The sequence below is a fragment of the Triturus cristatus genome, chromosome 1_2 (assembly GCF_964204655.1).
Source record: "Triturus cristatus chromosome 1_2, aTriCri1.1, whole genome shotgun sequence".
Taxonomy (NCBI): Eukaryota; Metazoa; Chordata; class Amphibia; order Caudata; family Salamandridae; genus Triturus; species Triturus cristatus.
In genome coordinates, this window is record NC_140580.1 from 519,119,901 (window position 1) to 519,147,748 (window position 27,848).

A 27,848-nucleotide genomic window follows, 5' to 3' on the forward strand; every position below is an offset into this window, starting at 1 on the left:
TATGGTAAACGTTGTTAAGTCCAACGGTGAGGGGCATGCTGTGTTTGAAGGCATTACTCTGTCAGACACAGATTTTGCCTGGTAAGAATTTGTTGTTAAGTGAGGCATGTTTGAGATCATTTGCCGCCCTGGGTGGGGGCGGGTTGGATCACTCTCCGCAATATTTGCCCAGCCGTCCATCTTTGCCCACCTTGTATAGTAGCACACCTTCCTTGTGGGGCTCTTCAGCCTTGTTGAACTCTATGAATTGTGAAACATTTATGTCTTCAACAGCACAATGGAACTTACAGCCGTCCAACTTTGAAGGGGAAGCTGGGGGAGGAGCATTATCTGAAATAATGTTATACATTGAGAAAGCCTTATCCTCAACCCATCCTTTGTTAGATAGATCAGTTTCTAATTATGATTGTGTGTTGGATGTGCGGCCTTCAATCCTTTTGGGGATTCAATGTCTTAATTCACCGGGATTGTGTCAAACATCAGTCTAAAAGGTGAAAGAGTTGAAATTGCAAGTTATACAAGTTGATTACGTGGTTAACGGTGCGTCTAAACATGTCAGCATACAAGTGGGAAGAACGTGCCGCCTGAAGAGTCCGCCATAAAAGCAAAATTACTGGAAAATCTAAATTGAAACAAATGGAGGATCAGGGTAAATTCTTTAGAGACATTTTTTAGGGGTGTCATTTTGATGCATCGGTGGATCTGGCATCAGATATTTCTTTTTCCTGTTTTAAAAAAAGGGGCAATTCATACTGGTGGGGTTTCCTCCTCCCATGTAGGTATCACTATAGCCCCCCCCCCCAGTGCCAAATAGCATAACCCAGGGGGAAATACAGGGGGGTCTGCCCCAAAGAGTCCAAGGACAAATCTATGTAACGGGAAGAGGAAAAAGAAACACATTATGAAACGGAAGCGTAAATAATTAAGATTTGCAAGCGCATATGCGGACCATGTGCATTCCCTTTCCCCCACAAATACTATTTTGCCAGATCATACTCCCTCATCTCTGGGTTCTATGCCCGGTCGACTAGAAAATCTTATCCCTCTTGCACTGACCGTAGAGGTGGAGGAGCAAGGATCTATTGTAATGTCAATAAAAGGTGTTGGTTTTTCACAATGTGAAAGGCAACCATGAGTTGTATGATAGCAAGGACGTGGTGAACCCAGACGAAGGTCACAATAGTGGGCTTGGGAGTATTGGAGGTACAGGGGCTGCTGCCAACTACATGGGTATTTCTCAGGCGGGCAGGGTTTTTCAAGATGTTACCAACAGTACTTCTCCTTACAAAGTTGCACCTATGGCTTGAACACTAGCAGGAAAGACCCCTTAAAGAGGGTGCTAATCCTTTTTTTCCTTCCTCACAGAATTGTGAGCACAGAACCGAGATAAAGTTAAATAATTTGAAAGGGCACCTGAAGAGTCCAGAAACTACCCCAATTTTGAATATGTTGAAATGTATTATTCTGTTCGATCAAGAATTGGGTCCTCTGAATAGATATTTTATTCTACACTCTTTATTGGAAATCGAGTCTTTAAGATCAGTAACAAGTAAAGATTTTTTTTTTGTAACATTTTTATTGACATTTTCAGATTTAATATACCGTACATCATTCACATCTTTCCAGTAAGTATGGCATAAAGTACAGTATGCGGTATTACACACCAACTGTAAATCCTGACGTAGAGTCCTCAGAAAGATGTTATGATCAAGTACGAGGCAGTGTGTGTATCCCATGGATACGCATGAATACTATGTCACGTGAACAGGGGTGTAACACAGGTTTAAACTAGGGGAAGGGCATGGAAATTCACCTCCGGACCGGGTGACCGAGTGTATAACTGTCGTGTGGGTGTGGCCCCTCGTAAACTCGCGCTTGGAACTCCTCTCAGGGTCGACCGGCAGCGGCATTAGTGTGCCCTATCCGGCTATGTGGGACTACTCTATTGGGGCAGATTGTGTGAATGTGTCATCTGTAGGGTCCTCGCCAGGGGTCCATTGCTTGAATCGAAATAGTAACATGGCCCATTCCATTGATATAGGGTTCTTGCGGGCCCCTCTCACTTCCTCCTCCCGTAATGTCTCCTCCTCTGCCGCCGCCCATTTATGTGTCGCTCCCACCCAAGCTGCCAGGGGAGGGCCAGTGGGGGATCGCCAGTATCAGTAACAAGTAAAGATATCGAAAATGTTCAAATAAAGCCTCCTGCCCCGCGGCCCACTTTTAGAGTAACGTTTAGCTCTAAGATTATCGGAATGTTAATCTTGAAGAATGCTGATTATTTCCTGAAAAGCGGAATGGAGTTATTTTGTGTAGAGTCCGGGGCAGAGTTCAACTGTAATTGTCCAAAGTTGAATATTCAGGCAAAGTTTCAGGACTTCGCATTGATGAGGTCTGTTAACCCTAAGGATATCACAGTCTCATAGGTAGAGGCAAAGGAAGGAAGTTCTAAATATCATGGATTCAGAAGAATCGGGTGCCCCGGTGCCTAAGCAGGGGGATAAGTTAACTAACTGGAGTTGGGTAGCAGCTGAATAGTACCAGTTTCCGGTCTTGCGAAGGTAATTCCTGGGAAAACCTTGTTTCTTAGAGTATGGCAGGCCTAGTACAAGTTGATTCAAAATTGAATTCTATAATGCACCTTACTCCATTGATTTTATGTCTGCAGGAAATGTGGGTCAGCACTGACTGTGTATGAGAATTACTTTGCTTTCTCTTGTGGAGCAAAACCATCTGCAAAAGGTCATGCTAGCGGTGGGATTGCTATCTTGCTTGAAAATAACCAACTGGAACCCAAAAATATTTGTTCATCCCTAACATCTAAGCCTTTGTTTAAAGTTGGCTATATTTAAAGAGAGAGGAGGGGAACCTCATCCTTTTTGTTAGTTAATCTGTATATTCCCCATGGCAAGTCTCAGAACCACCTAGGTTAATTCCATGTTCGCATTTGTTCGTAACATCAGCCAAATAGAGGAATGTCCTTTGATAATCATTGTAGGAGATTTTAATGCTAAGGTATCAAATTCAGCATATGCGACCTTTAGTAATACTGAAATGGATGAAGCATGGTCTATTCCCGAAGCAGTACTCCTGGAAAGGGTCAGAACAGACAGGCTGTGCCTTTTGTTTCTAGATAATTTGAGTTTATATGATTTTATCTTCTTGAACGGGAGGTTCCCTGAAGAAGGAAGACTGCTTCCTAAACCTTTCACTCTTCTCATGGTCAATCCCTAATTAATTATATGGTGGTGTCACATCAAATGTACCTGCTCACACTTGAAGATTTTGGGGATGGACTTAAGTGATCATAGTATATTGTTAATTTCAACTGATTTAGAGTTAATGGTTCTTGACTCCTGGAACACCAAGAGGTATAATGTGCCCTATGATAAATCAAATGGGCGAACCTTCTGGTCCCATAATAATATAAAGACTTTGGGATATTGTCTTAAGGTAGCAACTTTTGATCCTCCTGATACGCTCCATCATGACCCCATATCATGGTACAAAAGGCAGATGATTTTCTTCCACTTCCAAAAGGCTCTGCTGGGCTTTAAAAATGCTAAATCAGTAACTAAACCTCTAAGCCAGGAAGCAGTTTCCGCTCAAGTGATTCAGATATCGGATAACAATTGGACCCAGTATATTTCTAAGTTATATTCATGTAACTTATGCCTGTCCTAAGAGATGATGACGATTCCTGAGCTTTACATGACCCTCCTTGTGGGAAGGATATCGTGGGATTTATTAAAGTTGCAAGAACCTCTGGTACCATGGGCCCAGATGAAATCCTGATAGCAATCATCAAGCAGGTCTTATGGGCTGCCTTTTGATGTCAGTTATTTTATCACTGCTACCTTTCAGGCGATATCCCATCTTCATGGATGGGAAGCATTATTGTTCTCCTGTATAAAAAAAAGGACAGAAAACCTTTCCCGCCAGTTAGGCAACTTGCTCTTCAGGATGCGACTGGCCAATTATTTGCTAAAAGTATTCTACTCCAGCTCCAAGAGTGGGAATTTGTAATCAACAAAATTACTGCAGAACAGGCTGACATTTGAAGGAACTTTGGTACCCATGATAACATTGCGGCTTTACACACAGCCATAGAAAAGTATTCTCAGTTGAGGGGCATTCCTGTGTACTCTGCATTTATTGATTTCTCTACAACGTTCAATAGGGTAGACCGAGGGACACAGTGGAGAAAAATGTTTTCGCTAGGAATCCCTACCAAACTATTGAGACTAATAATAGCTCATCACTCCTCCATGTGTACTCAAATTCTAATGGGTGGGAATTTAGGTTAATTGAAAAGAGTGATGACGCAGAATGGTCTGAAGTAGGGGGGCCTGTTGGCACGTTGCTTTTCTCTCTTTATATATATATATATATATATATATATATATATATATATATATATGATCTGCCCCGCAGAGTAGGAATCTCAAATGGGGTCTCTCCTAAATTTGGTTTAATGGACGTTTGTTGTCTTTTATATGCCAACAATGTAGTCCTGTTGGATTTAACACCAATGGGACTCCAAAGGCGTCTTAATGCTTTGGAAGACTTCGCGGAGGAGCACTATTTAAAAAAAAATATATACATCTCAAAGAGCAAAGTCTTGACTTTAAGAAATAAGAGTGCTAGAATTAGGCAGAAGTTAATTGGTTCTTGGGGAGAGCTAAGAAAGGAAAAGTGTCATTTTACCCTTACTTGGGCAGGATTTTATTTAGCGGTTGGCAGTAAACTCCGCTTCGCTGGCGGAGCTTGCGAAGTTGTGCCACTATAGGCAGCACTTCGAGAGTGGAGTTTGACAAAAAAAACTCTGCCTCGCACGTAGCGGAGTGTACCGGAGCCAGCGCACCCCAAATTGTTCATGTTTTCATGCCCATGTTGCATACTGAATATGTGCAAGCGCTCCCTTGGTGTCACATGAAAGATTTAGGATGCTGTAAAACAAGAAATCAGTCACACCACAAAAGCAGGATTTGCCCGCTTAAAGACTCCTCTGTTTGACAATAAAAGCAAGTAAATTACCAGCCATATGCACTGAAAACGAAACCTCCTGCTCTCCAATACTAACCCTTCAGACTATCCCGCCTCAAGAATTTCCTTTGTAAGATGGCCGCTCCAGCGGTCCAGGAAGCCCCTGACCTTCCCATTCTCCCATCTGCCCCAAAGCTGCTCTGATTGGCGGTACCGCTCCGACACCTACGGCGTGCCACCTAGTTGCAATTTGGGAAGTGTAGGAGAGTTCACCCCCACTTTTTGCTTTTGCTTTACTGGTTTTCGACTTAGATGTGGCCGTGGGCCTGCTAATCAGACCCATAGCCCTGCTGTTCTCTCTTTAAATTGATACTATGTACTTTAGGTGCATAACCCATTTGGATAGGATCACCTTGTTGGCCCCTGTACAGTGTACCTTAGGTACCCAGGGCATAGGTGTACCCTAGGCCTGCCAGGGGCTGCAGCATGTATTATGCCACCCCTGGCCTGGCCTTCCATTATGACACAACTGGCTGATCACTCAGCTGGGGCAAGGTTGTGTAATCACTGCTTGCTTAGGTGTAGTATTCCTATACCTAACTTACAAATAGACACATGTGTACCTATCAGCCACTCCTATGGCAGGCCTTAACAATCCTGGAGGCAGAGTGCTTGGTAACATGTGAGATGGTGCTCTAGCATGAGCTGAGCCTGTCTGCAGCTTTCGGAACCATGTCCTTATAGCTGTTCTATGATATAGCCTACCATATACTCTTGAAGTGCCTTATAATCTTAAACTGTTATGGTAACTATGGTTTGGCTTTATCAAAACATGTCGTGTAAGGTGTCTAACACTTTGGAATAATACCCCCATCCCATTTCTGGGGATGAGGATATTATCCCTCCCTTCTAGAGGGAGAAGACATGTTGTAATCTACTTACCCGGTTAAAGTTAACCAGAGCCCCAGCATCACAAAATGGATGCTGCTGCCACAGACACGAGTCTGACCTCCTGCTGCTGGGAGTGATCCCGGCAAGGGAGGCTTGGACAATAGGTTTCCTGCCTTGGGAGGTGCGAGCACCACCCCAGACAGGCCTTCGTGTATTGGGGCAGGGAGGGATGAAAAGAATGAGACATGCCTGGGGCACACAAGGTGTCCCGTGCATAGTCCAGTTCAAACCGGTGCTGGGGCACTCCAGCCCCAGTCCTGGCGCGAAACTGGACAAAGGGAAGGGGGTGTAACCACCCCCCTCCCAGGTCCCACCCATAAGGCGTGACCTAGCAGGCAACCCAGCCCCCCAGATTAGTATAAGAGTGGTAGCTGGGCCCCAGGAGATTAGATTATCCTGAACCTGCAAAACTGAACAGAAACTCTGGACCTTCGACATTCGACGAAAGAAGAAGACTGAAGAATCTCCCTTGTGGCCAAGGAGTGGCTACCCTGTGCAAACAGGCACCATCAAGAGACTACCCTTTGCTTTGCTGAAGTTCTACGAGGGACCGACTGCAGAGCCCGACCAGAGCCTTGACTTCCAGACTTCTCCGACCCTGATCCACATCCACAGCCGAGCTGAGATCCGTGGAGGCGACGAGAGACGTGGGACCGGCTACCTGGGAAAAGTGGCTAGTATCTTCCAGCGCAGCTTCTGAGGCACCCTCGAAGTTGTGCGCCGGGGATTGAGAAGCCCCAACCCCAAGCACCATCTGCACCGAAGATCAGCCCCCCACACTCCACGAGTCCTGCGTGGGGCCCTTCTGCATTTTCCTGCTTGCCGCGTCTGTCCGGTTGCTTGCCCATTGGCTAGCGGCCTTTGTGACGACACACCTTGAAATCTTCACTGCTGGTTTGGCTCCTCCAGACTGGCTCCCGCTTCTTTGCAAAAGAGAAGCACCCCAGACCTTCCTGGTCTGCACCAGAAGCAAGTCCTCCGTTCTTCGTGGGTTCCGCTTGCCAAGGCTTGGTGAGTCCTAGTTCAACTTCGACACCGCCGACAGCAAGAGCCTTCGTGGGACAGCTCGCCTCCTTGTCCTGGTCGTCCTCGACGTCTCCTGGTCCCCGTGGCTGCAGCGACAAGCTTCACCTTCACCTGCAATCTTCACGACATCGCCTGGTTCCTTCCTGGTTCCACGTGGTCACTGGCTAGTGACCTTGACTCTGTCCCTTCTGCTTGCAGGTCTCCTCTCTTCTTGATCCCAGCCTTTGGATCCACCGGACACTCTTCACTGACTGCCTGTCAGCAACTTTCCTTCAGGCATCCATAGAAGTCCACGACGAAACCCGACGCAAGTTCACACCTATGCACCCGCAGCCCGTGGGCTAGGTAACTTGGGTACTTCGGTGCTCACCAGGGTAGTGACTATCCTAGGGTCTAGTTTCCGAGTCTCGACTCTCTAGCTGCTTCAGAAGTGTCCTTAAACTGTTAATTTCTAACTGCTAGTAATTCTATCGACTTTTACGCATTACGCGTGAGTGTTCCCACTCTGCACCTGGATCCCGTGGGCCTCCCACTTCCTAACTGTTGCTAGTGTAGTGTAGCCCCAGCGATTCCCTAGGCCTAGGCCTATCCTATTTCCGTGACAGTGGTCCTTATACCACTTCTTTAGTATATGGTTTGCGTGGCCCCTAGGGCCTAACTGTATTACTTACCGGTGTGACTTAATGTATGCTTAAATAAGACTGTGTTGTACTTACCTCTAATCTCATAAAGAGTGCTGAGGGTTTGACTAGAATAAATACACTTTATTTTATATATATATATATATCTGTTGTGGTGTCCTTTCATTTGGTATTCAAGGGATTATATATGGTATCACAGCTGGCTTCACATGCCATTCAGAGTTTAGCCTAAGACTGCTCTTGTCCATGCTACCACTAGGATAGCTGGTCTATAAGGTTGACTTTACAACCAATCACCATAAGGGTTGTTTGGACTGATATAAAAGCTTAGGCTTTCAGGTGAGTGTACGGTAGGTACTTCTACAAAAGGACCTTCTGTCTGTTTCCCGAAGGGACACCATCTCAGGGTCTGTAGCGGCAGTTACGTAATGCACGGATTTCAGCGGAACCTGCATCCCATGCTAGCTAGCAGTCAACATGACCACTAGCCAAATCCTGCACCATGTATGCGGGTTAAGCAGCAAAAGTAGTTAACTCACAAAAGATGACAGTGAACAGTTCTCCCATTATTGAATTTTTTTGCCACAAACGACCAAGCACCTGTAGCTATCCCGTCCTTACAAAAGCCCAGTGCTGAGAGCACCAGCAATACCCCATTGCCTCGTCAATGAGCTATCAGCATTTCAGCATTTGCGGGTTATGTATTTTTTGGCATGTATCATGTCGCACCAGCCACCACTGTTGTGGTGTTGCCGCACCTTTTCTCTCTTTTGACGTTTTGTGCTGCTGATACAGGAAGGCTGTCCATCGAACACGTGGCAATATTGTTTTGTAAGGCGGAGCGCAACTGCATGGTATTAAATGGAGTTTTTATGCAACTCCGCAGAATTCCATGTAGTGCAACTCCGCCCACTCCTAGATTGTTTCCAGTAATAGAAGAAAAAATTACCATATAAACCATTGTAAAAGTAAGGCATTGTTCCAAGTTTTGACCATTAACAGATTGTATAAGTGCTGCGGGAAAAGGAACTTTGCTCATGTCCTATCGGTTTACAAGGCAACAATTACGTCTACATTGAGTTACGCCTGTGAAGTGATGGACATGTAGCATTGGACATTTCTCGACACAGTGGAGTGGCGCATTTGGTGTCAAATGTCTTTTTAATTCTTTGTATTCCTCATTTGTTTTTTAACTAAAGTTTGGGTTCCTCTCCATTGTTGTGCTTGTTAGGGCGGCAGTTTTGAGGTGGGTATACTGCCTGCTCTGAAGTGAAAAGGGGTCAATTCGTAGCACATTAAAGCATGAAATTTTACACACTATGAGAGAGAAAAGTGTATCTTATTCCTCCTTTATAAAAAGCAATGGAAATGTTTGAGATTGTCAAAAATGGGGATTTTCCATTTACAAAAGTCTTTTTAAAAAGCTTATTTGAAAAAGCACGAAAAGGGATATTTTGCTTTGTACACAGCACGTGAGGTATATGGTTGCAATATAAAATAGTATATATAAAATTCCTCAACCCTACCTTACACAGAATCTTCCCCATGGTGTTTGTAAAAATCATCCTGCTCTTATGATTACACTCGCTTCCCCAGCGGGAGATCACAGGAATTTGGGATGGCATACCGAAGGAAGAGAGACTCTGTAAACTTTGCCATAAACATGTTCAAGATTTAAACCATGTGTTCTGTGTGTGCCCATATTTGCATTTTGCACGTAACCACTTCTTGAGACCAATCTTTTTGAAATAGAATATATATTCCGCAGTCGAACTCGTCAATGTTTATTTGCACCCTCCAACCCAACTGAAATGGTTTGTGCAAAAATCTTCAACTTTTAAAAATGTTTTTTTAAATGTGTTTTATTCTTGCATGTATGCACTTTACTACTGAGTTGTATTGAATTGTAAATGTGATCATGTAGCTATACATTCCATTTGCACTTTACATGCTGTGATTTTATTAGATTGTCTTTTGCATGTATTTGTATTTTAGTACTGGATTATTGAGTTATGAATTGTGTATACTAATTATGCAGTTATACGTTCCATTCGCACTTTATAAGTTGTGACTTTTTTAGCCTGTCCTATGCACGTATTAGCATTTATACACTTTAGGATTGAATTGTAATGAACTGTAAATCGCAATCTTGCAGATATTCATTTCAGTTGCACTTTATATGCTGTGACTTTTAGATTGTTTTTATTATTGTCCCAATAATGTCTGTGACAATATTATTGTTGCAATAATGATGTTTATATTGGACGTATTTTTGCATTTCTTAGGTGACCTCAGTTAAGTTACAAAACGTAAATGAAAAATAATGAATATGCTACTTACCAGTATGCATCTGTTCTTGGCATGTAGGGCTGCTGACATTCATATCTGTGCATAGATCGCCGCCTAGTGTTGGGTCCGGATGTTTGCACGTTGTTGTCCTGGAAGAGTCTTCGAAGTATCCTTGGATAGGTGACTCCTCCCCTGGACTACAGTGCGCATGGGCATCCCCTCCATCCTCAGATTGTTTTTCGCCATTGTGGCAGTGATGGAGTAGATACAGAAAGTGATGACCATGCTTTACAGTAATTCTGAGAGCTGCAGCTGCGACAGGCGCCGGGGAGGAGGGAGGGCGATATGAATGTCAGCAGCCCTACATGCCAAGAACAGATGCATACTGGTAAGTAGCATATTCAGTTCGAGGCATGTGGGCTGCTGAATTCATATCTGTGCATAGAATGTATAGCAGTGCCCTCTATTAGCGGCGGCTACCTGTGCCAGCTGCAACGGTCTGAAAAAGAGTTTTTAGAACAGCCTGTCCTACAGCTGCCTACTGTTTTGACTGCACATCTACACAATAGTGTTTAGTAAAAGTGTGTGTAGTGGACCATGTGGCTGCTCTGCATATATCATGCAGGGGAATATTTCCTAGAAAAGCCATGGAAGCCCCTAACTTACGTGTTGAGTGGGCTCGTGGTGGAATAGTTAATGTGCGTTTTGCCTTTTGATAACAGATTTGAATACACTTAACTATCCATCTGGCTATCCCTGCTTTGGAGATGGCGTTACCTTTGTGGTGCGGGGCAAAGGCAACGAACAGTTGTTTTGTCTTCCTGAAGGGTTTAGTCCTGTCGATGTAGTACATGAGGGCCCTTCGTACATCTAGTGTGTGGAGTGCCCTTTCTGAGACAGTTTGCGGGTTTTGGAAGAAAACGGGCAGTTCGATAGTCTGATTCATGTGGAACTGCGATATTACTTTGGGCATGAATTTTGGGTTGGTACGTAGTACGACCCTGTTGGCATGAACCTGTATAAATGGCTCTCGAACGGTTAGTGCCTGGAGTTCACTAACTCTTCTTAAGGAAGTGATCGCTACCAGGAAAGCTACTTTCCAGGTGAGGAACTGAATCTCGCATGAGTGTAGAGGTTCAAAGGGTGGACCCATTAGGCGTGTGAGGACCAGGTTGAGGTTCCACATCGGAGCCGGTGGGTGACTAGGTGGAATGACTCGTTTGAGTCCTTCCAAGAATGCTTTGATGGCAGGCACTCTGAATAGAGAGAGGTGCTGCCTGGTTTGCAGATAGGCCGATATTGCAGTCAAATGGACACGTATAGAGGTGTACGCCAGATTGCATCGGTATAGGTGTAATAGGTAGCAGATGATGTTTTGGATGGATGCGTCCAGCGGATTAATGTCATTATTACTGCAATAAATGACGAACCTTTTCCATTTGGCTGCATAGCAAGCTCTTGTAGTGGGTCTTCTGGCCTCCTTGATGATGTCCATACAGTCAGGTGGCAGGTTGAGATAGCCAAACTCTAGGACTTCAGGAGCCAGATTGCCAGGTTTAGCTGTTGCGGATCTGGGTGCTGAATCTCTCCATGGTTCTGCGTCAAATGAGCGGGTTTGATCCGCAGCCTTTGATGCGGCACCACGGAAAGTTCGAGGAAGGTGGTGTACCATGGCTGGCGTGCCCACGTAGGAGCCACTAGGACAAGTGTCAGGGAGTGTTGTCTGAGTTTGCGAGCCACCAGCGGTATCAGTGGCGCTGGGGGAAAAGCGTACGCAAATCTGCCGGACCAGTTCATCCATATCGCATTGCCCTGCGATTGCGGATGTGGGAACCTGGCGGCAAAGCTTTGGCATTTTGCGTTTTCGCTTGTGGCGAACAGGTCTATCTCCGGATGACCCCACTGCTGGAAGTACGGCTGGAGTACTGATGGGTGAAACTCCCACTCGTGCATCTGGTGGCTGTGTCTGCTGAGCAGATCCGCCATCTGGTTGTCCTTGCCGGGGAGGTGTTCCGCCATGAGGAACATGTTCCTCTGAATGGCCCACTTCCACATGCTCTGAGCCAGATGAGACAACTGTGGAGAGTGCGTTCCTCCCTGCTTCTGTATGTAGTACATTGCGGTCATGTTGTCCGTCCGGATCAACACGACCTTGTTGCACAGATGTACTTTGAATGCCTTCATGGCTAGGAAGATTGCCATCAGTTCCAGAAGGTTGATGTGCATCTTCTTCTGTTGTGTCGTCCATAGTCCCTGCACTGTGTAGTGGAGTACATGAGCTCCCCATCCCTGGAGAGACGCGTCCGCTGTCAGTACTACTTGTGGAACAGGCTCTTGGAACGGTCGGCCCTTGCAAAGGTTTTGTGGAGTCCACCAATGCAGAGAGATGTATGCCCGACCGCTCACCAACACTAGGTCTTTTAGCTGTCCTTGAGCCTGGTTCCACTGACGTGCTAGGCACTCCTGAAGCGGGCGCATATGTAATCTCGCGTGTGGGACTATGAAGATGCAGGAGGCCATCATGCCTATCAACTGCATGAACACTCGCGCTTGAAGTGAGTGTTTGGGTTTGAATTTGGAGATCAGCAGTTGCATGCTGTTGATCCTCACTAAATTTGGCTGAGCTGTGGCCGCCAGAGTGTCTATAGTCGCACCTAGGTACTGTTGTACGTGTGCGGGCTGGAGATGGGACTTTGGGTAATTTAGTGAGAATCCCAGACTGTGAAGAAGGTGAATGGTGCGGGACATGTGGCTGGCACATTGCTGGGCTGACTTCGCTTGAACGAGCCAGTCGTCCAGGTAGGGGTAGACGTGTATGTGCTGCCTCCGTAGATGTACTGCCACCGTAGCTAGGCACTTCGTGAAAACCCTGGGCGCTGTTGTCACGCCGAAGGGAAGGACTTTGAACTGGTAATGCTGACCCTGAACAGTAAACCTGAGGTATTTTTTGTGTGAGGGGTGAATGGGGATGTGGAAATACGCATCCTTGAGGTCCAGCGTGGCTAGGAAGTCTCCCTGCTTGAGAAGCGGAAGGACTTGCTGGAGAGTGAGCATGTGAAAGTGCTCTGAAAGAATGTACCGGTTCAGGGGTCTTAGGTCTAATATAGGTCTGAGTGACCCGTCCTTTTTTGGTATCAAGAAGTAGAGGGAGTACACTCCCGTGCCCTGCTCGTGGACGGGTACGACCTCTATAGCGCCTTTTAGAAGCATACTTTGCACCTCCTGCTGTAAGAGCGTTAAGTGCTCTGAGGACATAGGACGGTTTCTTGGCGGTATTATGGGTGGAGTGGAGGTTAACTCTAGACAGTAACCGTATTTGACAACATCTTTGACCCACCTGTCCGTGGTGATGGAGTTCCACGTGGACAGGAACCTTTGTAGCCTTCCCCCGACAGGTGTTATGTGGTCGGGAGGAAGGGAGAGGGCGTCACTGCTTGTTTTTGGGGGAGGACCTGGTGTTGCCGTAGCCGCGTCCTCTGCCCTTTGTACTGGAGCCACGATATCCACCTCGGGTGTTTTTATCGTAGGTGGTCTGTGTATTGCCTTTGTTATACGTTTGTTGTGACCCCTGTCCTCTACCTGCTCCCTTGTTTCCGGGGCAACGAAAGGAGCCGCTCCGAAAGGACTGAGTCTGGAGGGCGCCCATGGACTTTGCAGTGTCCGTGTCCTTTTTGATCTTTTCAAGGGTGGTGTCAACCTCTGGGCCGAATAGATAGTCGGGGTTGACAGGCTGGTTGAGTATATTATTTTGTACCTCAGGCTTGAATCCAGAGATTCGTAACCAGGCATGGCGTCGCAGCATGACGCTTGTGTTTATGGCCCTGGCAGCTGTGTCAGCGGCATCTAGTGCACACTTGATGGAAGCATTTGTGAGTAGCTGTCCCTCTCTGATGAGAATTTCTGCGCCTTCCTTGAACTGGTCAGGGAGATGTTGGAATAGTTGCTCCAGTGTGTCATAGTGCGCTCTATCATAGCGAGCAAGGAGCGCTTGAGTGTTGGCTATGCGCCATATGTTGGCAGCCTGGGCGGCAACTCGCTTGCCAGAGGTCTCTAACACCTTGGACTCTTTGTCCGGGGGAGGAGCGTCACCTGTCGTTTGCGAGTGTGCCCTCTTGCGAGCATTCGCTACGACAATGGAGTCTAGTGGTAATTGGCCTCTGATATAAGTAGGGTCCCCAGGTGCTGATCGGTATTTCTTATCAATCCTGGGGTTTATCACTGGTGCCCTGGTGGGTTCCTTGAAAATGTCCTTGGCTGGTTTGAGGACTCCTTTCAACATGGGCAGAGTCTTTACATGCCGTTCGGAGGATGCGAAAGTGTCCATAAGAAAGTCATCTTCGATGGTGTCAGAGTGAAGCTGCACCCCATGGTTATTGGCAGCACGTTCGATAAGAGCGTTGAAGGCTGCAGTATCCTCTGTGGGAGATGTTTTTGCCCCATAGAGTTGCGGGTCCTGTGCATCGAGAGGTGCACCTGGGTCCACTGGGTCGCCCCAAGTGTGATCAGGGTCCTGCTGGTCGTCAGGGTCCATGTCTCCACGGTAGGGGATTTGGTCCTCCATGTAGTCCTCCAACGCATCCGTGTCGGAGTGTGTGGGAGAGAATAACTGTGGTTCCTGGTAGGATGAGTGGAAAGGTTCATAAAGGGCAGGTTCTGATTCTAGAGGCAGCTTCCTTTTTAGTGGGATCCTGAAAGGGTCCAACGGTGGTTCCGAAGTTATTCTCCGCTCGTGGAGAATCATTCTGCCAGTGTTGGCGTCGATGACGCGTGCCGGAGACGTCTCGGTAGGTGTACTCGTGGACTGGGCGACCCGTGTCCTGAGTTGGAATATTTTCGGGATTGTGGACGGAGGCAAGCCAAAGGTAATGTTGGCTGGCACCGAAGAGGCTGCTGGAGCGTCGATCGGTCCGGAACCCGACGGGTCCTGGAGGGCAGTCTTGGTTTTGCTGCTTTGTGCCGCAAAGGGTCGCGTTTGGAGCGCCTTTGAGGCTTTTGCACCGACCAGGTTCGTAGAGGCAGCCGTGGACTTTTTCGGCGCCGGTGGATCATCGAGTCGAGTTGAGGAAATAACCGTCGACGTTTTCGATGCGTGAGGCTTTGGTGTTGTCGAGGGAGCGATGCGAGACGTAGCAGGCAGTGCGATCCTCGGTGTCGGCGGCGTCGGCGCCGGGAGTTGAGCAGGTTTGTTGGCGCCGAAGGCCTTTTTCCGTACGTCGACTCCGACGTCGCCCGCTTCAAGTTCGGCACCGAAGTCTCTCTTGGGGCGCTCGGTGCCGACGCGTTTCACTGGCGTCGAAGGCGTGGGAGGCCTCGATCCGACTAGCGCCACTTTCGGTTTCGGTTTCGTTTGAACCGGTGCTGCTTTCGGTTTCGGTTTCGTAGAAGTGAAACCAGCCGGTTTAGGCAGTAATGGCTGCCGCTTAATGTCCGAGGCCGGGCCCGAGGGCGGGGCCGAAGAACTGCGGGATGGGTCTCGGGTAAGGCCCGAAGGCGATCCCTCGACCGGAGCCATAGACTGTGGCACTGGGCTTTCTTCGGTCTGAACAGGTAGGCCTTGTTCATCATTGGAGCTACTCTCTTCGGCCCCTAAGGCCTCCTCGTCGTCTCCTACCTCGGTGTCGTCTTCACCTCTGTGGAAGAGTGATTCGTCGACTTCGTCCGATCCGGAGTCGTGCTCGGAAACGGGACTGGAGGGTAGGACTTCCAATTCTTCGACATCTTCGGCCTCGTTGAAGATGTCCGCTGGTGCCGGTGCCGCGTGCTGCGCTTCGAGCCTCGCCGCTCGTCGATTCCGTAGAGTCTTTTTGGAACGGAACCGGGCACAGGCCATGCATGTCGATTCGTCGTGGTCCGGCGAAAGGCATTTGTTGCACACCGGATGGACGTCGATGTGGGGGTACTTCGCATTGCACACCGGACACCTCTTGAATGGCGTCCTCGATTCCATCGTCGAAGTAGTCGATGGGCAGGTAGATGCGAAAAAAGTCGGTCCTGAAAGTTAGTAAACTAACAAGGTGGTATCGAAACCGATCGATAAACAGTACCGACGCGAACTAAAGGCCTTTTGGCCTCGACAAAATTTTTTCCTAACTTGAGCTAAGATAGCACATCCGAACCCAATGGCGGAAAAAAACAATCTGAGGATGGAGGGGATGCCCATGCGCACTGTAGTCCAGGGGAGGAGTCACCTATCCAAGGATACTTCGAAGACTCTTCCAGGACAACAACGTGCAAACATCCGGACCCAACACTAGGCGGCGATCTATGCACAGATATGAATTCAGCAGCCCACATGCCTCGAACATTAACATGACTACTGGGCCAAGGTGTTCATGGCGCTGCAGTCTATGGTAGATATTATCCAACCCGATACAGACCCTGTGTTGGCACTTTTTGGGGCTACCGCTTGTATACCGAAACAAGAAAGGCGCTTGGTCAGTGCTGCTCTACTCCTGACCCAGGAATGAGTGTAATGTTCTAGATGAGCAGAGTGGCTCCAAGCTTTGCAGACTCGCTTACGGATATGAAGTATTGCAGTGTTAGATAGAAATATATAGTGAAGCAATACACCCAAAGTCACGACCAAAAGATTTCAGGGACTGTTTCCATTAATTTTGGTTAGCGCAAGAATCATCATTAAATTTATGAGGAACTTGGTGTATTAGTTGTCAATATACTGTGAACTCCAGACATACTTAACAACTGTAGTGTAATGCCAGCCCATGGATTCTACAAGACCTGTATCCTGTTGAATGTATCCAGATGCGCATGAATATTATAGTTTTCTGTTAAGTTAAATGTATCCCATTGTTGTCACTTGCATTTTAGTATATAACTGACAAAACGTAGAAAAACAAAAATACAAAATAGAAACAGTGTTTGAAATGATGTCTATTTGGCAGCAGACGCCAGACAGGCTGAAACAAATACACCCCGAAAGATCAGAGGTTTGTTGGAGTAAACACAGGGCAGTGATTGAGTAGAGAGGTTTTCTCTTACAGGATGACCCTGTTATAAGTGAACTGTGTTTGAAACCCGAAGCATAAAGAGAAATGGACTCATGGTTCTGGAAGCAGATTAATTAACTGTTGGTAACTGTAAATCTTGTTATTGCTAGGAACTGAAAGAAACAAAGAAGTCCCTCAATGGGTACTTTAAGTTGTGGGACAAAATAGCAATGGAGAGGCTCAGGGGAGGAATGAGCAATCACAACGAGAATTTCTTAAACTGGCAACACCTACTATTTGATATGGCTAATGAGAATAGTGAGATTATATGTCCTCTGAGGCTTAGAGCCCTGAAAGCAATTGATTGGACTCCAGAATGTATTTACAATAAATGATCTGCTGACATATCTTAACTTGCACATGAAATATACCAATGATATAATTACTCGTTCTGTTCCAGAATGGAAGGAATTCAGGTCAGTGCTTCTTAAGCTATTGAATTCTGTGGACCGCCACTTAATCATTATTGGAATCTGGGGAACCCCACTGAATCATTATTAAATTAGAGAACCCCCCCACCCCACTGAGTCTTTACTGGAATCCAGAGATTCCAGTCTATGCCATTTCAATTATTTGAATCACAAAACAATACTTAAAATTATGGAAACATGCAATCATCAAACAAATACACAAATAATAAAATATGTTATTTAATTCACAAACACAATTTTTAAAAATCTAAATTTTAATGGGAAAGTTGGCGCTTTTCTAACTTCAAACGAGGCCTCGCATCATTCATACTACATTCTGAATGATGCACTTGCACTGTTCCCATGATTCTTTCTGAGGAATTTTTGGCCTTATATTTCAAATTCCTTCACATTTATAGAACCTTTTAAAATGATCAATTTTACATTTTGCTTCTTTTATTGTACACTTTATTAATCTGATGACATTATTTAATTTTTAAGCAGTCGTGGACCCTCTAAGTAGATGTCGCGGACCCAGAGAGGTCCCTGGACCATTAAGAACCCCTGATCGAAGTTATTTGGAGAGAGGATTCCTATGGGGCTGTTGGGAGTTTACTGTTACAACGGTGCCATTCGATATAAGAAGATGAACTGTTATAGATGCTTGAATGCCACATCAAAAATTACAAAGTAGGTTTTAGGGGAGATGTGACCTATATATTTTTTGGAAAATAGCGTATTAATTGTATAAAATAAAGCATGATGGGACTCGAGGTTTGTGTAAGGTAAATATTTTTAGTTTCCTCCTAACAATGTAACTAGGTTCATTAATGTAAATAAAGCTAATCAATTAACTTACACTAGAGGATACATCATTTTATCAAATGTATCTATTTTGGGGTTCGCGGTGTGGCCTGGGTGGAGACTAGCCTCCATGCTTCTCAGTTGAGCTCCTGGGAGGAGCACCAAGATTGTGCTGTGCCGCAGGAGCCCATTGGCTCTATCTGCCATTTCAAACTGGGGCGATAAGGTTACGGAAAGACTGGAGTCTGGATGTGGCTTGCCCAAAACTCTGCCACACTACCCTGGGAGAAAACCAAAAGCAGAAATGAGTAAAAGGTAACCATACATTATTTCTTTCATTTAGTCTGGGACTACCCTGCAATTACTGCATTTTGGTCTCGGGTACTGCAGGCCTTAGGGATCATAGTGGAAGTAGCAGTGACATTCACCCCAATGATGGCATTGTTAGGTTATGTGAGAGAGGCCCCTAAACAATATAGGAAGCTCCTTGCGATGGCAACTCTATTGGGAGCTATAGGCAGAGACTTTACCACAAGCATCAAGATCACTGGACTTCTGTGGTGCACTCAGGGAAACTGTAGCTCGTTTAGAGGCCGGTGATCATTCGGACCAATTATAAGATTCTACAGACTAATTGTAACTTCCTGAAGGCAAAATCATTCATGGACATTATCTGCTATGCTGCAAATTCTATAATGACTGGTCTAGCTAGGGGGTGGGTGCGGAGGGGAATCCAGTTGAACAATATGCATGATATATTAATTTTCTACTCTGCTGATTTGCTTATGTATGATGTTTTGCAATTGGACCTGGGTCCAAGTTATTGTATATGTTGGAAATAATCAAACAATGCATGTCATCTACGCTAACCTCTTTATTCTGTCCAAATTCACTCCTCAGCAGTCCTAAAAACAAAAGGAGTTTCAATACTATACAGAAGGAGGAATCCGTTTACCGCAATTAATATTGTGGAAGGAAGGGACAGGAGATTAATTAATGTGACAGGCACACTAACACAAACCTAGCACACATGTTTTAACATCTATGCACCGAACGAGCATACAGAGGGTTTTTTTTTTATACTTGTGCCCCAACATATCCCTATCCACTCAGGGTTTTCTGAATATGGGTGAGAATCTTAATACTACATTGCACTGGTGGAATACTGGTCAAGAACAATGGACGGACATGTTGAACCTCCACCCGTTCTGAAACAGGGCCTGGTAAACCTTCATCTGACAGATGTGTGATGACGTTCACACCTGGGTAATAGAAGTTAAATCTTCTATTCAAATGTCCATACGACATTCTTGAGAACTGACTATTGAGTGAACAAGAATGTATTCACCTGGTTCAGGAGTTCAACATTGGGCTGTAGATCCTATCGAACCACGCCCCAGTTTCTAATATTTTTAAAGTCAACCCATTTCTAATGCGCCTCTTTTATTAGACAATGGACCATGAATGAGAGACCTTTCAGGACCTGGTGATTGCTCAATAATGAAAACAGTACAGCACTATTTCTAAATAAATACTGTAGATCAGGTATCATGAAATATGTTGTGAGATGCAGCCAAGGTGGTTATATGTGGTACCCTCATTTCCAAGGCAACCACCTTCTTTCGACTCAATAGGGAAAAATATTTAACACTGGGACAGAAGTGAGTATCTTAAGGCTCAGCATGAACGCCCAGGTTCTAGACACAAAAACAAGGAACTTCAACAAGCTAGAAGCAAACTGGAACAAGTGTTCCTTGGTGAAACATCCCGCAAAATGTTTTGAACAAACCTGTGATACTTTGCTAAGGGAGATAGGGGGACTGCTTATCAGCCTATAAATTAAATGCGCAAATGACACAAAACACTTTAAAACAGACCCTGGACCCCTCTTGGAAACTGGTGACATCCCAGAAGAAATTGTCCATAACTTTCACACCTTTTAAATAAAGCTGTATGGGGAAGAAATCATAGAATAATTACAGGACAATTTATGAGATTTGAGGGCATCTCTCTTTCAACACAAAGCTATTGAGGCTCTTAAAAAAATACACAACACCTGAGGAGGTACAGAGAGCTATGTGTAACCTTTCCAGTTACAAGTGCTTTGCCAGGATGGCTACATGGCCACATTTTATAAAAAAGTTCAAAGATCTGTTAAGTGAACTTATGGCCAAGGTTTTTAATCACCGTTTGGCTTCACGTAGAGTCATGAACACTATGGAAGAGTCAGAAATGATTTCTATTTTAAAGCTGAACACGGATCCCCAACAGTGTGGTTCATACCACCTGATCTTTTTAACATCGATGTAGAAATTTATACTAAAACTCTTACGCAACATCTGGAAGGTTTCTGGCCCTCGCTGATTCCTCCAACTCAATCAGGTTTTACAGAAAACTGACAAGTCCTATATATAAAGTTTGTCTAGTCCTAGACTTGAATGACGTATCAGGATCACAATCTCAAATGCCCTTTCTCTAGACGTGTAAAAGGCACTTGATAGGGTTATTTAGAGGGTCCTGTCCCTACTCTTGCAAAAAATAGTTAGGACCTACCATCATTACCTATGTACAGGAAAATCTTAACAATCCCAATACTAAACATAAAATTAATAGAATTAAGTTCTCGTCCACATTCCTGTGCAGGAACATACCACAGGGCTGTGACTTGTCTCATCTTTATTTGCCCTTACCATGGAACCTCTAGTGCAAATAAAAAAAAAAAACGACTTATCAAGAGAGTAAAAGTAGAACCTCCACTTACAAACCAGCGCTCTTCATCAATGATATTCTCCTCTTTAATACAGAACCGGATCAGCCTCTCGCAAATTTGGTGGCAGAACTTCTAAAGTTTGGGGGCGACTCAGGATTCCTCATAAACTGTCCTCAATCTACAGGGTTGGTTGCATTGAAGACCTTGGATACCATATCCGTAGCAATCTCTATCCATGGCTTTAGAATGTCAACTGCAAAGCTACATTACTTGGGGATTAACAATATGGCTTCTTTCTCTGTCACAGGTATGCATTGCGAATCTACCGCAAGTGCTAGACAAATCTTTCAAGGATCCCTATCGCTGGGGGAAACTAGAGCTCTCTTGGTTTGGATGCACTGCAGCAATAAAAATGAACTTCCTACCATGTCTGCTATACGGTTGTCAAACTCTTCCTCTTTGATTCCACCCCCAATCTTGAAAACCCTTCAGGACGAGCTGATAGCTTTCAGGAGGGGAAACAAGTCGCCTAGATTGTCCAAGAAAAACCTACTTAAATCCATCCATGATGGGGGCCTTTCTTTTCCAAATGTGGAATCCTATGTTCGGGCACCACAGTTACACCCTTTATTGGATATGGTCCATATGGACTTCACAAAACTTTGGGTTTAGATAAAAGAAAATAAATCACAACCATACCACTATATATGTCATTCCATGACTACCCTCGAGAATAAATATTAGGGAAGAGCTATTGCTCTCAACTACAATACTGATCCACTTGTCAGAGGCCAATGCGGATACAAAAACCAATGATGGTTCCTTGACACATATTTGCATCTTTTTGCAAACAGCATAAAGAAAATGGTAATAAAATTATTATGTATTGGTATCTCACCCCAACTAGAATCCATGTAATGTTTGGCTCTCAAGAATCATGTTGGATAGGTTGTGGTGAAAGTGGCACTATGGCACTTTCAAACAGGTCTAGATATGTTGGTCAGAGATACTTCAGTAAATTAAAATTATCACGGCCATTTAATTACTTAAGAAATCTCAGATACTACTGCTCATGCATGGAAACAACCCAACCCTCCTCCTCTCAATATGCGCTGGCAGTTCAAATTATGGCATATTTTTGCCACTGAAAAGGTGGCCGCATAAGTAGCTAATAGGATTGCCAAATTTGAAAGAACACGACCCCCCCCCCCCCCTTAAAAATGTTCATTAAAAATGCAGGAAGACAAAGCTGGCCAGGAACATATGTTGGTGGTTCCTCATAGATCAGGAATCTGCAGACTGACTCTTTCCCCTTCATCTAGTGAGGAAGATGATCCGCTGGCTGACCAGAATTAAGAACCACAATAAAGTTTATCTTGCCTAACTGTCTATGGTTAATGTATTTGATATATCGTGCTAGGCCAAATTCTTTTTCTCTCACTGTGGTACTGAACTAATAAAAACTGCATGTATTTGTATTTCTTTTGCTGCTATTCTCTGAAACTAAACCAGAAATAACGACTGTACGCTACCTACTGCATGCTATGATAGGACATGGACTATTGTTTATATTCTCAATGGCTGTAAAGTCCGGCTTCCTTTAAAACTCTTATAATAAATTAACTTTTTTGATCACATGGTCAGATAAGAACTTATTACAGCTCTTCTGTGCTGAATCACAATGCACTACTTGTTAAGTAGGAAATACTTGTAGAAATCCAGTAGTAACACAGGTATATCTTACAAATAGACAAATTATTTGTAAAATCTTGTGCTTAGTCTTTTGAGATGCTCCTTATATACGGATGTTTAAATACCACCATCATCGTAATGGGCCAAACTGAAAACCCTTTAAATTGATTCTATATTTCTCCGATTAGGGACTCTCTGTGGCTGTGCCTCTTAAGAATATAGAAATAAACTTCCTGAGAGTTGAAACCCAATTTTAACCTACACACACTGCATCAAAACACCAGTTATTAAATCAGGCACTTGTGTGGAAGAAATAATTGGCCTCGACCCACTTTGTCTTCTATGTTTGGGAGAGAATTACAAGAGATCACAACTGAATGCCTAGCTGTAGAAACAATAAGGAAAATTTGTCTCTTGTCTTGGGAAGGAGGAGGTTTCAGGATTAAGAGTGGCTGGGAAATTGTGCATACTAAACCATTTTTTATATATTCAGAAGGCAGAGATATACTATTTTCTTCAACTGCGGCAAAATTAGGGAAATACAGTGGGAGAAAAACCAGAAACTAAAGTGTGCGTGCTCTGCAATCAATAATTAGTTTTGTGAGTAGCTGAAGAATGGCACATGTTCACTACCTCATGTTTCAGTTATGGTATTGGTGAAGGTAAAAAAAAAATAACACCCTCCACTCAGAAGAAGGAATGCAGAAATCTCTAAAGGTAAACACTTATCCTAACTACCAAATGATTACCACGGACCATGTTGTGACACATTTAAGCACAGTGAGTTAAAGTGTGCTACAGCACATAATTTTTGGTTTTCTAGAAGTCATAAAAAAGGATGTCATAGACTTTTTCATAACTTATGCTCGCATGAAATACACTGGTAGGATCGAACTCTATAGAGAAGCACAGCAAAACAGTCTATGAGTGGAAAACCAATTATTTTATGGTAAATGAACAGTGTGATGTGTAAGTAGGAATCTACTTGCAACGCAGCATTCTCTAAACAGCTCAAGATTCAGTGCTCTTCAAATCAAATGTGAATATTAAGATGAGAACCTATGATCATAATGCAATGTTTAGAGACCTGCCCCTCTCGCTTGATTGAGATTTTTGTACAATGCATGTATTTCAGGATGTAAGATGTGTTCTATTCTACCAATACATCCATTAACCCTTACCCGACACTAGTTGTCGGAGACCATTCCTCCCTTTTACTTCCTCTTCTTGTGTTATGCTCAAATTTCCATGCACCTCTCACCTACATATATGTGTCTTTAGCTACAACATTTTGTAAAAGCTCATCAGCAGGCAAAGATATGTAAACCTTGTACAATGTAAACCGCTCTTCTGACTGTTAGCCCCATGAAACGAACCTCAAGCAAATAAACCAGAATGCTTTATTTACTTATGTGTCTCTGTGGAGAATAAAACAACTAAATGTTTTAAACTATTTTGCACGTTCTTCAGAAATTCACTAATTTCTTCAGCATTGTTGGATATCTTCTGCACGTGCACAGTAGAAGGAGAACATTTAAGGCAAACAATTAAAAAACTGCATTAAACATAATGGAAGCAGAAAAAGTCTGAAAACGGTGGTGAAGGTCAAATACACAGGCAACATTCCCCAATGCATGAACACATATTGCATCCTCCCTAGTGAATGATCAATATGTAGAATCAGGTAGCAGAAAGGGACACGTAATACATACATGTAATTTTATTGATATGTCCTTAGCAAAATACATTTTATGGGTCATAAACCAGATCTGTCAGTCCTCCAGATCTGTGGAATGATCAGTACCAAAAAAAGAAAAACAATAGAAGTTTTAGGAAATGAGGCACAGTCACTTCATACAACTACGAAGCAACTTCACATTTTGTAGAGAAACTGTAAAAATCCTACCTTAGACGTAAACTAACAGCAGGATATCTTCCTCCTCCAAAAATGGGCATATTGGATCCTACCAACATGTGAATGTCTTCAAATGTCCAAAGTATATTTCGTAAAAAGTCATTTTTAAGACCCTTAATGGAAATAAAAACAAAATTAGTGCCTAATAATTGGTAATAGAAGAAGATAATGCAGAAAATAAGCAAAGAAAAAACAAAACCATGAAAATCATATATAATTAATGCTGAACACAAATTGACAGATGCTATGAGAAGCTACTGCTAGAGATGACTTATTTTTCAACAATGCCAATTTGAAGCGCAATTAAAAAATGATCAGATACATTGGGGATAATCGGCTTCAGATCAAGACGCCAGAAAAAGCATACCTGACTGTTTTCCCCGTCACTAAACAAAGGAGTAACGTTTTGTTCTTTGGGAGCTGAGGACACTTGCCCCCATGCACATAAGGGTTCAAGAGTCACACTTTCCTGTGAAAAGTTCAAGCACATAACGAGTGATTCTGGTGTTGTTTTATCAGGCAGCCAGATTAAAACTGTAGACATGCCGAAAGCAGCAATCAAACACAATACAGTACTGACTCCACTTATGCAGCTGCTTTAAAGAAAACTCTAATTTCCATTGGCTGATTATTATAGACATTTGAATAACATTAAACAGGCAAAAGGGAAGAGAGAAACATACAGGTGCAGACTAATACAAGCAGCTGATAAATTATTACATAAATGTATCTCAACAACCAAATGAAATTGGCAGCTCAACAAATATTTCATTTAGAAATGTTGGCATGCTCGGTAAGGCACATTGTTTACAAGGCAGTTCATTCATGTTCCACTTTGTTTTCTTAACTATATAATTCCAAATAACATTGTTCATAGAAATGCTGCACTTTTTAAAATGTATTTTATACATTTTTCAAGATACTAAAATAAACATTATCCACTGTGACATGCTACTTAATTCATATACTAACTCCGAAGATTATCTAGCCCATGGATTCTGGACCTCTTTTCTACCCATTAGTCCTTTGCCCCCTCTATCGCTCCCGCGCCCAAGGAATTTTTCCTCTGTTCCTCAGCCAGCTGCCCAAGACGCTTATCTGCCTGATCTTCAGCATATATTATTGCTCTTTCAAGTCCTTGATTGACTCAACACTAAAACCTCTACTCCTTCCTACTAAAGATGCCGAACATTTGTAAATATTGTAGTGTTGCGCGCTCACCTGGCCGCTGTATGTAGCTCCAATTGTTTAGCTACCCTTGACACCTTGTTCGATACCCCCACACTAACTGATCAATCTGGTTTAATTTGTTATACATGTGTCTGCCTTTTCCCAATGTTAAGTATGTTTATGTATGTTATGTTTTGAAATATGAACAGATTTCCATGTCCTACTTTTGTTTGGTTTATTAAATCTGGGTCGACCGGACGGTTTTAGTCCCAAATATTGATAATCAGCATTCCTTAATATGTAATATCTCTACCTTAACGATAATTACAGTTCCCTATTGTTGCCTTCATGACTACTGCAAAATGAACCAATTTCTCTGTTTAACTTTAATTTATCGACTGTGCGGTCACAGTGCCAAATATTGATAGTCAGTATTCCTGGTGCTACTATTCATTGTGTAATATCATTCTTTAGTATAACTTAAGCTCTCCATTACAATCTTCATTTCTATCCTACTCCGCTCCAATATGGCCGCCTTCGTTTTCCCTCAATCAGCACTCGCCGTACAAGCACCGGTATGCCGAACTCAACACGTCATCACGTCAACCTGTCTCTTATTCACCCACGATTTTCCCTTCCGGATGTGCGTTGGCCAGCACCGACATGCCGAACCACGGAATCTGAACCCCATTCCTACGGTAAGACCTCTCCAACATACACACAACTGTAATTATTTTTAATTCCACCGTGCCGCTCACGATAAAGACTTTCTTCCTACAGCATTACCACCGGCCACACGCTGGTTGGTTCTCCCAGATCGGTCCCTTGACTTTACCCCAGCACTTTCTGATGGCTGGTTAAATCTGATGAATCCAACATACTGCAAATAATTACTTACGCTAGATCATCCCAGTTGGTATTCTATTCAAACCCACTGATAACACACCCATCGATTTCACAATGTCATGGATCTATTTTCTTAATTTCCACAGCGTCACGTCACGAATTGTGAATTAAATGTGAATTAATTATTACCTTGACTCAACACAGAGTCCCAGGTAACACTTTCTCCGGCATATAGCCTTGTATATTGCATGGAGCCTTAATGCACCCTGATAAGATACCATCGCCGTATATCACCGCATGATCGGGCAATTAACACTTGATTAGACACAATCCCTATAATAGTCAAATAGAGCATGCCTCACAATCCACGTGTAAAACTCTGTCCTTCTTTTTCCTCCTTTCTACTTCCCCCTTTCTACTTCCCCTTCCAGAACCTTAGTTGCCAGGCAAAATGCATCAGGCACTCAATTGCTCAGTCCGGAAGATGATTACAGCATTTAGTTAAAGGGAACGAAACGTCGGCGACTGGACACTCTCCGACATAAAATATATATTTATATTAATGTGTGCTAAGAGTGTTCTTACATATCGGATGTTGGGCTAACTTGTTATAATTCTTTCTGGCCCTGCCTCCATGTATTGCCTGAGCCTTTTCCTGTTTTTACGATGCACATGTCCTCACTTGTATGTTTTCTTATACTTTTCTCATTAAAATATGATGTCCAGTGGGACAATCCAAGTATAGATATCATTGTATTTCTATATATATGGTTTTCCGTAGTTGTTTCTATTTTAAGGACCATCATTCCTAAAAATAGCTCGTACCCTAGGTCCTAGACCAATTGTTGGATTCCCTTGTTTTTGTAAAACACAACCATTTGTAAAGCCCATAACCAAGGAGGACATGTTAACCACCTGTCTTTGATCATTTAGGGCCTGATTTAGATATTGGCGGTATTTACGTCTTCCAGCCACTTCGGCAGTTCTAAGTACTCTGTCGAGCTGATGGCAGGTCCCCCGGCATTTTTAGAAGTTGCGACAACAGACAGGTTTGCGCGGCAGTCCTCTCAGCTGGCTAACAGTACTCCCTCACCGCCAGGCCAGTGAGTTTGCGCCACTTTAGATGTTCTCATTATGCTAGCGGTGTCCTGGCGGCGGAGTACTGACAGAGTGAGGCCATGGTGGTGTGGAGACAGGCAGGAACTACTCATCATTATCTCACTACACACATTTGTGGTGAATGAGTCATAATGTATATGTAGGTAATGTGAAATGCCCTTTTTTTCTTGTAACATTGCACACCAACAACATGCACACACTACTGAATGCACACTCACAGGCACCACAAGCACAACACCCCCAAACACCAAATAAATATTTTTTTAAGTGTCTATACAGGTGTGT

General features: G+C 43.9%; 2 protein-coding genes across 7 annotated transcripts in view; one reads left to right on the forward strand and one right to left on the reverse strand.

Moving 5' to 3' along the window:
* The window catches only part of EDRF1 (erythroid differentiation regulatory factor 1), a 412,080-nt gene that overhangs the window by 288,583 nt on the left and 95,649 nt on the right, over positions 1 to 27,848 (reverse strand). The window contains exons 7-8 of one of the 2 annotated variants that reach the window (XM_085606259.1): positions 24,796 to 24,897; positions 24,420 to 24,541 (exon numbers count right to left, since the gene is read on the reverse strand). In XM_085606259.1, the coding sequence (XP_085462385.1) occupies positions 24,420 to 24,541; positions 24,796 to 24,897 (224 nt within the window). The remainder of the gene's footprint in view (positions 1 to 24,419; positions 24,542 to 24,795; positions 24,898 to 27,848) is intronic. The other variant, XM_085606261.1, reaches the window with a different exon arrangement.
* The window catches only part of LOC146867551 (MLV-related proviral Env polyprotein-like), a 169,926-nt gene continuing 168,301 nt past the window's right edge, over positions 26,224 to 27,848 (forward strand). Inside the window, exon 1 of one of the 5 annotated variants that reach the window (XR_014961786.1) lies at positions 26,224 to 26,296. Coding sequence is in view for 2 of the 5 variants with exons in the window: in XM_085606265.1 (XP_085462391.1) it covers positions 26,240 to 26,296 (57 nt within the window). In the remaining 3 variants the exon portion in view is untranslated. The remainder of the gene's footprint in view (positions 26,297 to 27,848) is intronic. The other 4 variants (XR_014961784.1, XR_014961785.1, XM_085606265.1 and 1 more) reach the window with 4 other exon arrangements.